This window comes from Aythya fuligula, chromosome 1 (genome assembly GCF_009819795.1).
Source record: "Aythya fuligula isolate bAytFul2 chromosome 1, bAytFul2.pri, whole genome shotgun sequence".
NCBI lineage: Eukaryota > Metazoa > Chordata > Aves > Anseriformes > Anatidae > Aythya > Aythya fuligula.
Genome location: NC_045559.1, coordinates 88,945,428 through 88,958,680, shown reverse-complemented (window position 1 = coordinate 88,958,680; position 13,253 = coordinate 88,945,428). Strand labels below are relative to the sequence as shown.

The following is a 13,253-nucleotide window of genomic DNA, read 5'->3' as shown; positions in this document are numbered from 1 at the left end:
CAGAGTATAGGGATGCTACCTTCTCTTCATGCATTGAAACCTTGGTGCAGAAGGGTCTCTTACTATTACATTTTAGTTAGGGCTGTGGAGGAACAAAGTTAATGTGTTTATCCAACATGCCAAGTGAAAATATTTTAAGACTACCTTCTCTGTGTAACTATCTTGACTGTTACCAGCTCCTTCAGCTGGAGTCCGCATCAGCGCGAACGCAATTTCCATGCATTGTTTCAGTCTGGAAATGAAACAATTTTCATTAATGGAAACCTGGTTCTCAAGCAGAACAATTAGACCCACTTCAGGTTGAAAAAAGATAAAAGCATGCTAATTTGGATGGAGGACTCTTCTTTCAAGGCAGCCAATTGAGTCATCAGCCTGCCACCCACCTGACCGTCAGACAGGTAATTAGGAGATAGTCCTCTTTTTGTGTGGAGTGTGTGCGTAAACCTGCACGCGCTGGTGTCACTGCCCATTGGGACTTCCAGAGGAAAGAGCTAGTCAGTGGCAAAAGAGTGAGGAGAGCACACTGTCAGCCGGTGCCTAACAATCTGACTTGCTTTTAGATTCGGCTGACGATTTCTGTCTTTTAACAGCCACCCGAAGTTTCTGGCAGTCAAGTCGTCATGGCAGACCTGGGCTGCAAAAAGCCCAGTGACTGCACTGTCTCCAGGCTACTCAGTGTAGTGGAGAGCGAACTCCGGGCTGGGAGAGACAAAGGCGACCCCACTGAGAAGCAGCTCCAGGTCGTCTTAGAGGACGCTACGCTCTGGCAGAGATTCAGGGAAGTCACCAATGAGATGATCGTGACCAAGAACGGCAGGTGAGTGATCTGCTCCGCATTGTGGCGAAGTGCAGATGACAGCCAGGGGGGCTAAGGGGTGTGATAACAAGCAGCGTGTGCGCAGGCTAGAGAGAACTGCTATGAGCGTGTAACAGTGCTACCCCTGCAGCCTTTCGGTCCCCTACAAACAGAACGGGGCGTCCCTGCTCTTTTCTGCTAAGCCATTCCTGCCAGCCTTTATTCCTGCTTGTGAAATGTGCTGGAGAAATATACTGACTGAGTTAAGGTTGCACAAAAAGGAAACTTTCACTGGGGAGCAGAAAACCTCCAAACCTTCTGGATCGCTTCTTGTACCACCAGCCATTAGCCTTTACTAGCAAGTCCTTATCTGTGGACCTCAGATGACTGTACAGAAGCAGATCCGTGGTGTTATCCCCAGTTGCTGTTCCTGTCTCCCTGGCTTTGGAGGTTTGCACTATTTACTAGGAAGGGGTACAATGTAGCTGTGCTCTATGTAGCATGTATGCACAGTCCTGGCTTGTGTGGTCCCACAACTGTATTGCTCTGTAGCGTTAACTGGTGCACTTAGAAACCACTGCAGAATATTGGTGAATATACAGAGATTTAAAAAGATAAAATATTGTGATATCTCACTGCTTGCTGAGTGCAAAACCTGGAGAGAAGAATGTTAATTCCAAATCAGATACTGGCTCTCCAGAGAGGCTCTGCTCTGAACTGGGCTGACGACGGAGTCCAGCCAATAACTAGAGGAAGGTTCTCCTGTACAGTCATATTAACGTTTTTATTTAGCCTACCCTCACCAACTCTGTCTCCCTGTCCCCATGCACACATTTCTCTTGCAAAACCCCTTGAAAGATCCGCACAGGGGAGCAGAATTAAGAGACAGGAAGAAAGATTTATTCACGTGGTGTCACTTTTATCAATTTTGATTTAGCAGAACTTGTGGGCAATATTTCTATTGACTGTATCCTGACAAGGGACGTGGGTGAAAGTTTAAAAGAGGAAAAATCTAGCTCACCAAGGTTATTTTGTTGAGAAAGCAATTCTATTCCCAAAACATCAGCTCTTGGTGCAATGCTGCTTATTGCCACTGATTCCTCCTAGCAACCTACAGGGGCAGAATTCATCTTCTGCTGAGGCTCTCTTTACACCAAGAAGCTGCTTTTGCTTAATTTAAATGTTTTTAATTGCTGTTAGGCTAGAGCAAACTTCTGAGTGGACTTTCACTTAGCATTAAGGTAGCTTACACTGACTCCTTATCAGCCTAAGTAACCAAAATGTAGTAAGGTAGGTTTGCCTCAAATTAAATGGATACAAAGAATTGTGTCATACTGACAGGTTTTACTCTTTTTTTTTTTTCTTTTCCTTTTTTTTTTTTTTTTTGTCCTCTCAGCTAATGTTAGTTGTGATTGCAGGTGATACTATTTTTTCTCTAAAATTTTTAGGTGAGTGCATGGATATAATCTTTTTACGCTACTGCTGATAAGGGTATCTGTCATTATTTGAATATGCACTGTTACTTTTTATTTTATTGCAGAAGCTTCTTTATTTTTCTTCATTCCAGCTTGTGCTCTCCTTATTAGTTTGCTCCTGGTTTTTCTTAAAGCCAGTGAGAGTTCTAGTAATGTCACTGGGGCAGGTACAAGTTCATTCTCTATTATCAAAGTACAGCAGTCTCAAAACAAACAAAAATGTATTAGAGTCATTTGCATAAATCCTTACAACGAAGCTTTTGTAGAACTGGGGACTATGAAAAAGGGTGAAGGTATTATCCATAACAAACACGTCAGTGCAACGACTACAGAAAAGAAATACAGACAGTGGCCTGCAGCAAAACCTTCTGAACAACTCCATGCTTTTCAAAAGGAGACCAACTTGAGAGACTTTGCCACGAATCCTGAGCTTTTTTGCAGGTGCAGGATTCTTCAGTGACAATCTCCAGAGGGATTTTCTAAAGAAAAAATATTGATCCAATTTTGCTGCTGCTTAAATCAGTAGAAATAACTCGGTCATTCTTCCTGAAGGATATATGAGAGCTTTTGAAAACTGTTTTCTAAGATTAAGAAGAAAACCCTGTCTGAACTTGTGTATTTGAAAGCTAAGGACACGTTGTTAGCAAAACTCAGAAATTAAACCGAAACCCAATACAGGAGCATCCAGGACTGACTGGTTAGTGATCCTCAAGTGTGAAATTCTAGCATGTGTAATTCTATCTACTGTGACTGAGTCATCTCTAATTTGTGCTGAGGGTCCCAAAATGTTCTGAACCAACTTCAGTGTTAATACACAGATACTTCTCCGCTGCTGCATTGTGCTTCACTATAATAATCACCTGTCATAGCAAAATACCTAAGTGCACGGGGAAGATGGGTATATTCTGAACAGGACAGATATCAATAAAACTAAAGTGCATGCTGTATAGCAAGATATATCCAAAAAGATGCAGCTCATGTGGTGAGAATCAGTCTCCCATTTTACTCAGATTTATTGTATTCAATTGGCATTTCAATATTCAAACATCCCATTTGCTAACTGAGCAGGTTTTCTGTTATTGTGGATACCATTTCAGCTATGTAGTATTCTGAAACTTCACAGTCCACCTTATTGCCTGGAGGGGCCACTGTGCCCCTTTGTATATAGGGAGGATCAGCCAAACATAGGTAGAGGTGTGGGGAAAGGCTTAAATGGTAAAGCAACTTTACTAGTTTACTACGTGTTCAAGTTTGATATCAAACATTCCCACTTGAGCTCTGTACCACGGAGTAATTGTGGCAGATCTGCTCTAAATAAATTGAAGAGGCTGAAGTACTCAGCTATTGCAGTAATGGAGGTCATGTGTGTGCCTACCTGATCATTGAAACAAAAAATGACTGAAACAAATGTGGAGAAATGATCGTTTGCCATGTTAAAGCATATGATTTGAACAATAAAGCCACTTAATCAGTGGAACAAGTGAGGTGGTAGGTCTTCTGTCATTAGCACCTGCACAGTCAAGATATGCTGGTCCAAATGAGATGTGGATTAATTCTGTGGGAAGCAGATTAATACAGGGAAGTGCTATAGTCTATGTGGTACAGGATGTTAGAGCTGGATGATGACTTCTGTTCTGGCATTAACAGCCTGTAGACCTTTGGGGGATAAACTCAAGCCTCCCAAGTAGAAAGGCAGAGAAGTTTGCACCATGGGCAGAGGAATTAACAATCTTCACATAACACAGAGTTCTGAGAAATCTAGTGAAATCAAATTTTCATGAGGTTGAATTTTCGTCTCTACTTTAATTTCAGCTAAATATGTCTGTGTGTTACGTTGCAGACTGACTGCAGGGGGAGCAGGTTGCACTGGGAGCAATGCGTGCACGCTTTTTGTGAAGTTCCAGTTCTGATAGCTGGTGCATCCTGGTCAGAAAGACACGTTAAATGTAGCGTGTAAATCCTCAACTAAGCTTCTATTTAGTTAGTAAGATCATGGTTCAACATGTCTTTCTCAGTGTTGCATTGGCCCTGCATCACCAACTGTCTATATTTAGATGAAAAACCTTTTTCAAATACTTTATTTTTCTGTGGGCAGAAGGTGCTGACTGTATGCAGCAAGAACGGTACAAAAATGTCCAGGAAGGTAGGAGGTGAGTAGGATAACTTATGAGCAAAGGAGATTGTCAGCAGCCTAAAGGTGGAGGCTGCTGGAGAGTATGGCTCCTGGGGCAGAGGCTTCTGGTGTCCCTGGAGAGAGCGCGTGAAGTTTCAGTTCCCTTCTTGTGTTTTTTTTTTTTTTTTTAGACATCTTGTGCTGCTGCTTCACAAAGCCTAGAGAACCACTTCACCTTATCCCCATGGACATCAGGCAATCGCTGAGGTTGCTTGGTGTAACTCATCTCTCTGAATCTGTACAGGAAAAGAGCTTAAAGATTCATTGTCCTGTGCATAAAAATGTGGCAAAATGATGATTGCCAGGAGAGGTCAATATGGAGGTCCCTGGAGCAGGGAGGCCTCACCCTTCTGTAAGAATGCAGGAGGTGATATAGAACAGCTACAATAATCCTCCACAATGATGTGTATTACTGGACAACCTAAGAATCTAACTACATAGGATACCTTTGTTGGGTCAGGGCTATTCTGCTGTCTTTTCCTAGTTCCTGAAACTGGGGGGGGCCCTACTGATTCCATTGCTGTATACTTTTTCAGGCCAGAGATGCCAATTCAAAGCTGTGTGGTATGGATCACAAGTAGTAGGGCAGAGAGAAAACTGAGAACTGCTGCAAATCTTTACAAAGGCAGAAAATAACTAAAAAGGGGTTGAGAAAAGGTGGCATTGGACTTTTAAATGTAGAAGGATCCACTTGAGGAAAAAGATGCTTTAAAATGTTCTTCCAAAACTAAACAAAGCAGGATTTCTTGTCTAACTGCAAGGATATTAATCAGATTTCTCAAATTGAAGATTTATATAATGATAGTGGAACAATATGTGAATACTGCTCTTGAAGAAAGAGAGAAAACATGTTTCAACTAACTGCATTCTTTTTAATATATCCATGTAATAAGAGTTTAAGATGTGTTTTGAAATAAAAGGTAATGACAATATGGAAGATAATGGAAAATAAAAAATACATTTTACTAAATTTATCTGTATCCCATGGACTCTGCTGACACTATTACAAAGCTCATAAATTGGGCACACTCATGAATCTAGACACGATGAAGGTCTTAGTGCCCTGCTTCAGACGGAACGCTTTTTTTCCAAATCACCAAAATACAATGAAAGATCAACCTTTAAGAGAATTTTCTTCAGCTAGACAGAGGGAGTTAGGGGTTGAAGAGGAGGGAGGATGGTTTTTACATTGACCTGATCAGCGAGATTCTGGCCACAAATGTACTGAGAAGAGTTTTTCAAAACCATTTTCCAGTGGCGTCTCCATGTTTTGTTTCTGGAACAGGCGGATGTTCCCTGTTTTGAAGATCAGCGTGTCAGGCCTGGACCCGAACGCCATGTATTCCTTCCTGCTGGACTTTGCCCCAACTGACGGCCACCGCTGGAAGTACGTCAATGGAGAATGGGTGCCAGCTGGGAAACCAGAGCCACCAAACCACAGCTGTGTCTACATCCACCCAGATTCTCCCAACTTTGGGGCCCACTGGATGAAAGCTGCCATTTCCTTCAGCAAAGTCAAACTTACCAACAAGCTCAATGGGAGTGGGCAGGTATGGCCTGATGTTTCCCCATACACCTCTTGGCTTCAACTGCAAGCACCTACCAATCAAGAAATATCAAGGGTGCATTTATGTAATTATAGAGGCCCTTACAGGCCTCTTCACCCACAGATGCCAATTATTCTCTGGAGGCCACATGTAAACAGGAATAAACAGGCCTTAATTGGCGCTTTCAGATTTTAATGGACTTCTTGATGTTAAGAGAGACAGAGTGCTGTGGTTTACTTAATCATCAGGGGGCTTTTCAGAGTTGGTCTTGTGTGCTGGGTTTTTTTACATAGGACTTCAGAGAAGGGGGAAAAAATGGTCACGGGTATTAGGTTTTTGTTGTGTTCCCCCATGTTGTTTGGTGTAAGTGGAATGTTGGCAGGAGTCAGATAGCAGAATAAAAGGCTGCTCCTAAATGAAATAATTACTATGTCTGCTTCTGCATCATGATAATTATCAATATTCTATTGAATCAGCTTTGGCCTTTGGAAAGAAACCACATGTACCAGAAATAAGTGACTTTCTCTTTGAACCCCTTAAAAATGCAAACAGGAAAATTAGTTATGTTTCTTATTTCGTTTTTGATGATGCATCTAAAGATGAAATATTGCACAAGACCTTTTGTTTGCTTGTTTTTGTACAAAACTCCTACATTGGATGCTACTTGTCAGCCCAGAATCAATTTCTTTTATGTAAATATTATGTGTTCTCTACCTACTATTTCCATTGGGTTTGTGAGGTACCTACATAAACCTAGTACCCTAATTAGGTAGGAAATCATCTCAGTTTTTGCCGACTGAAGAATAGAAAGATGACCAGACTTTCTTTAAAGTAACACATGGAAATGTCACACAAGACTTACTGTGTAGTGTAAAACAGGATCTGAATTTGTGAATTCTCATCCTGCATCCAGGACCTTAGAAAGGTTAAAAGCTTCAGAATAGTAAGTGATACAGAAAGAAAGGGACAGGATCCTCCCCCCCAAACAAACAAACAAAACCCTTGACCTTTTTTGTGGTCAAGATGGTCAAAAAGACCTTGGAGAGGGGAAAACAGGGGAACAAGATGTGTATACACAGTAAAGAGAGAGAGAGTAGAAAGGAAGGGAGGAAAAGCCAAAGAAGAAGCAGGGTCCGAAGAAAAGCTAACTAAATGGCAAACAGATGAAGTTCTCTTTTTTTTTTTTTTTTTTTTTTTTTTTTTTTTTTTTTTTGAAATATTGGCAGCCTTGTTAAGGTAAACCATTTTCCCACTGTGTTTCATCTTCCCTTTTTGTGGTGTTATTAGCAGAATGCACTGTTAGTCAGCTATTGGCTGTTATTCCACATATACCTACGCATGCACACAGCATTTTCCAAAATACATTTTTTTCCTTAATTTTAAACATATTTTCTTGTATTAGAGATAATTAAGCAATGTGCTTTCTGAAGAAGATATACTGTAGGATTGACACTATGTACAGCTTTTAGTGCCAGGGTGGAGACATTTGCCAAAGCTTGTTTAGGTAGGTCTTGCCCAGAAAGATGACTAGGTGATTGCCTTAACCCTCTTCTGCCCTGTTTTCTGTGACTGTAATTCTGAGTTTTTGGATAGCCAAAGCAGGACAGGGATTGTCCCTCAACAGCCTGAACAACCTGTTCACTGGAAACCCAATGGTTTGAAGGCCTTAGCTGCTACCACAAAGTACTGAAAGCTTGAAATCCAAGTCCAATGACGTCTCTCTCTGTTCAATCCTGTGGCTTGTCAGAAGGTAGGAAGGCATCTGCCCTTCTGCTTTCAGTAATCATAAACTGGAGAGGTTTAGCAGTGACGCCTGGTTTATTATAGAGCAGGAGTGAAAGCAGCTGTGGGGTACCAGAGTGGCAATGGGGTCTGTCTGTCTGTTCTGTTTTCTGCAGATAATGTTGAACTCTCTGCACAAATACGAGCCCCAGGTACACATAGTTCGTGTAGGAGGCCCCCACCGGATGGTGATGAACTGTTCCTTCCCTGAGACTCAGTTCATAGCTGTGACTGCCTATCAAAACGAAGAGGTAGGCAGATGTCATGCTGTGCTCTTGGACATCATTGACGAGATATATTAAAAGCCTATTAACTACAAGATCAGTATGGATAGACTGGTCCTCTTCTTGTTTCTCCACCAGTCCTATGCAGTGTAATGTTCAATGGGTCTACTATACTACTGTCTTCTTTCTGCAGTAGAGCATTATCTAATCCAGCATCTGGCTGCAATACTAAACCAGATTTAGCTTAATATTCTGCCACTGCTACTCCAAACTGGTCCACCTGTCTTGGTATCCCAATCCCTTATTAGAAAGAAAAAAAAAAAAAAAAAAAGACTAGAATCAAGTCCAGAACTTTCTCTAGTAGTGACTGATAGTTTTAAGGATAATCTTTTTTTTCTCTCCTCTCCTTAAAATATGTACAATTGCAGAAGAGCATATCATTCCATGGGAAAATTTCTTCCCAACCCCAAAATTGGAATTACGGGATGCTTTAGATTGTGGCAATTGCTCACTCATATGCCATATCCCTCAGCAACTGTTGCTGCAGATTTGATTGATATTTGGTAGGAGTTCAGTGCTTCAGATCCCTTGAAAGGGTTTGCAGTCCCACAAGACTTAGCAGACTGGACCATGCAATTAGGTTGCCCCTATTGGTGTTCTGCCTGTGGCACTGATCAGTACATAGCACCCTGCAACAAGCAAAGCTCCCTCCAACCACCTCTGGAAAACAATACACGGGGATGTATTTTGTTTGGCTAGCCAAAGTAGTTCCACTTAATTTACTCTGGAAGATGTTTTCTCAAGTCTCTATTCCAAGTTGCCTTCACTAACATGCCTTGTTTTCTGTGAACTCAAGATAACTGCTCTCAAAATCAAGTATAATCCCTTTGCCAAAGCCTTCCTGGATGCAAAAGAAAGGTGAGTTAATCTTTTTTATTTTTTTGTTATTGTTTCAGTAATATTTTGCTGCTGACAAGGTTAAAGCTGTGGCATCACAATGCGAAAGTAAATTGTACAACTCTTGATTCTACTGTCTTAAATCTAGAGTCACTCCACTGAAACTAGTGGGGAGACTCTCTATGTAATTGTTACCACAGTAGGGTCTGAGGCGAGTAAGTATTCTCTTTGGGATCCAAGAACTTAGCTGTCTGCACAGGAAGCCTGAAATGAGACTGTGAATTTCCCCAGAAATGTTATACACCACATTTGTTCCCTACATTGTACTCACACTCCAATGAATCCCACAATTCAATAGCTCAGGGATGGTAAATGTAAGCTGCATATGTCAAAAAGAATAACTGAAGTGAAATTGCACTGTAACTGTAATATAACTACACTGCTATGTACATATAGTAGTGTATGATGCATTTAGTGAAAGTAACCTGCAGGTGCTCACTATGTTCTATTATTGGAAATAAATTGTGGTTTAATTTTCTATCAAAGTTTCCCTTACATCTCCATGCTAAAGCACTGAGGTGTCCAGATGATGAATTCCAATCCATAATTGCTAATAAATTTTGTCCAGACTTGCTATGTCTTCTGATGTGTGATGTCTCCCACATGCCTGAAGGAAAATCTGCATTTATTTCCTTTCCTCACATCAAGCTGCTGTGTCTCAGCATTGGGGTTCCCACCTGTAGAGGAAAAATGTGCCTTTGTCTTGCCTGGCTGTGCAGGAGGCAGAGCCCTGCATCAGTCTGAGTGATGCCAGGCTGCCAGGCTGAGGCTGCTGATGCAAGCAGGAAAGGTGCCCACAGGTAGACTTAAATTCTAGGCTGTCCCTGAATTTGGCAAGACTAGGAAAAAAAAAAAAGTATGGATGCTGTGAAATATAAGTGCTTCCTTTATGGCAGAATGCAGGAAAGTCTACCGCTGCCTAGCAAGTGGTTAAAGATGATAGAGTTCTTTCCTATTTCATTTACTATTTTTAGTGAATAGTTTTCAGTTTTTAAATTTGATATTAAATTTCTTTGATAATTTCTCAATGAGAATTTTTACCACTGTTTTCTTTTTCAGAAACCATCCCAAGGATGCTCCAGAAACAGTCTCTGAAGGTCAACATATGACATATTCTCACTGTAAGGTTTTTATTCATGTGAGCTGGAAGATTTATGTGTTATGATACATGCTGGGAACCTGGGATCTGCTTAATTGGATCAGACCAGTGGTTCACTGAGTCCTGAACAGTGTTTATAGAAATGGACTGTTTAAACAAACAAAAAAGGCAATAAATCTTAGAGTAGGAAGTTGAGATATTTTCTGCAGTGGGATCATTTTCCTTATGATCCAGTTTTTGATATGAAATAAAACCTTGAAAAAAAGATACATTAAAGAAATTTTAGGGCTATTTTTAGTGCTATTGTTTTGTAATTGTAAGGACTTTTGTCATCTATAAAACTACCTTTCACTGTTGAACAGCTCAAAAAAATAAATGAGGGGAGCAGAGGTTGTGCTCATTCTAATGATGATCAGTATTTCTTTTCTTTGTTCTGTGATATCAGTGACATTTTCTATTACTTTGTTTTCAGGTCTTGTTTTTAGTGTTTTTTGTTGTTTGTTTTTTTTTTGCTTGGTTCTTGCTTGTCAGTTGCTCCACAAACCAGTATTTCAGAATCAGCTTGGTATTTCGAAGGAACAGCTGATTCTGCAGGAAGGCTGGTTACTTTATTGTACTGCTATGTTTTAGTGCAATAATAGTTTTCTTCTGTCTTTCCCCTCGCTTTCCCCTCAAAGTGGGTGGCTGGTTGATTTCCAACCCAGATACAGTGTGTGCATCAGGAAGCTCTAATTATCAGTACACTGGACCCTTGCCTCTGCCAGCTCCGCACACTCCCCATGGTTGTGAGCGATATTCAGCACTGCGAGGTCATCGGGCTGCTCCATACCCACCTTCCTACATGCAAAGAAATCATTCACCTACAGGTAGATCTGTAAATCCACTTTGTTTCCAGGTAATAGACGCAGTTAGACTAACTGACCCTTGCTTTAGTAACCTAAGCAGTGAAACAATCAAGAGCAGAAGCTGGGAAAGAGCATGATGGGTCTCTAACAATCTAAACTGCACGCTGGATGCATGGAATATGTTTAAGGCAGCAACAGAAATGGTGTAGAATTGCTGGGTGCATTGTAATTGCTAATTATAAACAAGAGTGAATGATCTTCCTTGCAGTACAGCTCCCAATTATACAAAAGTATCAGAGCATTGCAAGCCTTCTTTCAATGCTGTATCACGAAGCAGACACCCTCTCAAATTGCAGCAGTCATTAGGAACATGGTAGAAGCTGACTTGACATGAGAGAGTTTTGTTATTGCCAGAATGTCTTTCAAGTCCCATCTGCTCTCTAGACCTGGGTGTGGAGATACAGAAATTGGTCCTACTTTGATTGGAAGAAATTGGCCAGAAATGAGAGTAAGGATAAAGTAATCTGTTCACCAACTATATTTTAGCAAGGCATCTTGTTTAACTGAAATACTTAAGCTCAAGTTATGCAGAAACCTGTATCAAAGCATTGACAGTCATATAGCAATCATCGTTATCAAGAGACTATTAGATTATTGAAAAAATGCACACTCTACATCTCTCGCACTACCTTCTCATATAAATGGAATTACAATGGCACGTTGCTACTCCCTTACTAAGCAAGTGAATTTTATCCTTTTACCTGTGGTTAGGAACCCAAACCCCTTCATCAGACAGCTTCCTCAGGCCTACCCATTTTCTGTTGCCTTAAGATAATTATCTGCGATAGTCACTGAGGGTTTTTTTTTTCTTTTTTTTTTTTTTTTTTCTTTTTTTTCTCTTCTTCTCAAAGTGAATTTATTGGAAAGCTCCAGCAATAATCTTCAGGTATTCTCAGGACATGACAGCTGGACTTTGCCATCCTCTCCACATGGTAATTTGCTCTCAGTGCCACACACCAAGGGAGCTGCCAGCCCTGGGCCCAGGTAAGGTTTCAGGAAAACTGCTAATACTAGGAGCAGTGAGGCTTGTAGGACTGTTGTAAGGCTTTGTTCATGCCTGATTTCTTAACCAGTCCCACCCCTAAAACATGTTCAAGTGTCCAACTTGAGATTCTTGGACAGATCTTTCTAACAAGATAATTGTCTTCAGCTCCATCTGAAATCAATGGACACTTCGTTTTTCCCTAGCACTTCTGAAAACAAGGATCTTGGAATAGCCACTGAGAATTTAGGTATCTACAATCAGTAGAAGTTTTAAAGCCAAATTATTTTTCTCTCTCTGATCCTCACTACTGCATTGCATGAAATAATTACTCTGCTCAGCTGCAGGGTTGTAACAAAGTCTAATTCATGTTACATTACGGAAATGTTGTTAACAGGACAGTAATCTGTTCTAGGAATGGCTGAAATTTAGACATAGAGAGTCAATTAATAACAAATATTTCACCCTCCTTTCCCCAAAATAAATGCACAAATTTCCTTAATTTAGGTGCCAGGATATTCAGCGGAATTTATTTAAAATGTAAACATATACAAAAAAAAAAATCTTGAATCCTCACATGCATTTACACATTTCTCTCCATGCCTTTCTTAAAGGTCACCAGGTCTAATGCTCGCTGGTGGCTTTTCACTTAAGACCTACAAGTCCTACCTAGTTCAGTAAATGGATTGGGATAGCTGCTTTTTAGCAGATAATGTACGTGACTACTGAAGTAAGTCTCGTGCAGGTGAAAATGTTTTGAAATTAGTCATTCAACCTGTACTGCTTTTCTTTTTTCCAGCCACTACCCTTGTCTGTGGACAGTGAGTAACAGTGCTGTAAATGTCACCAATCCAGGAAGTGAGGTGAACAGCAGCACTTCAAGCATGTTTCTGAGGGGTAATGTCCCCTTACCCACTGCATCTTCATCAGCCCAAATCCCTCTGCAGGGAACTGTGTCTGGCAGCATGGAAGCGCAAGGGGAAACCACACTAGCCAGGCTAGCCGACTCTGCGTGGACATCCTCACACTCCTTTTAATGGACAGGCAGCTCACAAGGAAAGCTCAGACCAACAAGAGTGACACAAATGGCAAAGGATGCCCCGGAAATGCAGCTCAGAACAGGGATGTGTATGCAGAAAACTCTTCACCAAGCATCACTGCATAATGTACCTCTTGCGTGCCAGAGAAACCAAAATGCATAATGCAAGGCAAGAAATGTTAAAGGAACTGGCTTGTTACTGTAACCTTCCTGCATTGTTGAGGATGATGTCCAGAAAGAATCTTTATAGTTGGTTTTGCTTCTTTATCACATC

General features: G+C 40.9%; 1 protein-coding gene across 1 annotated transcript; it reads left to right on the top strand.

The window, feature by feature from the left end:
• The first annotated feature begins 620 nt into the window (after positions 1 to 620).
• Positions 621 to 12,977, top strand: TBX19 (T-box transcription factor 19). The gene is made up of 8 exons (XM_032207717.1): positions 621 to 817; positions 5,730 to 5,994; positions 7,890 to 8,024; positions 8,854 to 8,915; positions 10,014 to 10,075; positions 10,818 to 10,919; positions 11,810 to 11,942; positions 12,740 to 12,977. The coding sequence occupies exons 1-8, from the start codon at positions 621 to 623 to the stop codon at positions 12,975 to 12,977; spliced, it is 1,194 nt and encodes a 397-aa protein (XP_032063608.1).
• Positions 12,978 to 13,253: the final 276 nt, after the last annotated feature.

Coding starts and splice junctions, on each gene's coding strand:
- TBX19 (XM_032207717.1), top strand. CDS start 621: ATGGCAGACCTGGGCTGCAAAAAGCCCAGTGACTGCACTGTCTCCAGG. Junction 8,025..8,853: donor CTGCCTATCAAAACGAAGAG/GTAGGCAGATGT, acceptor TGTGAACTCAAG/ATAACTGCTCTCAAAATCAA. Junction 11,943..12,739: donor GCTGCCAGCCCTGGGCCCAG/GTAAGGTTTCAG, acceptor TCTTTTTTCCAG/CCACTACCCTTGTCTGTGGA.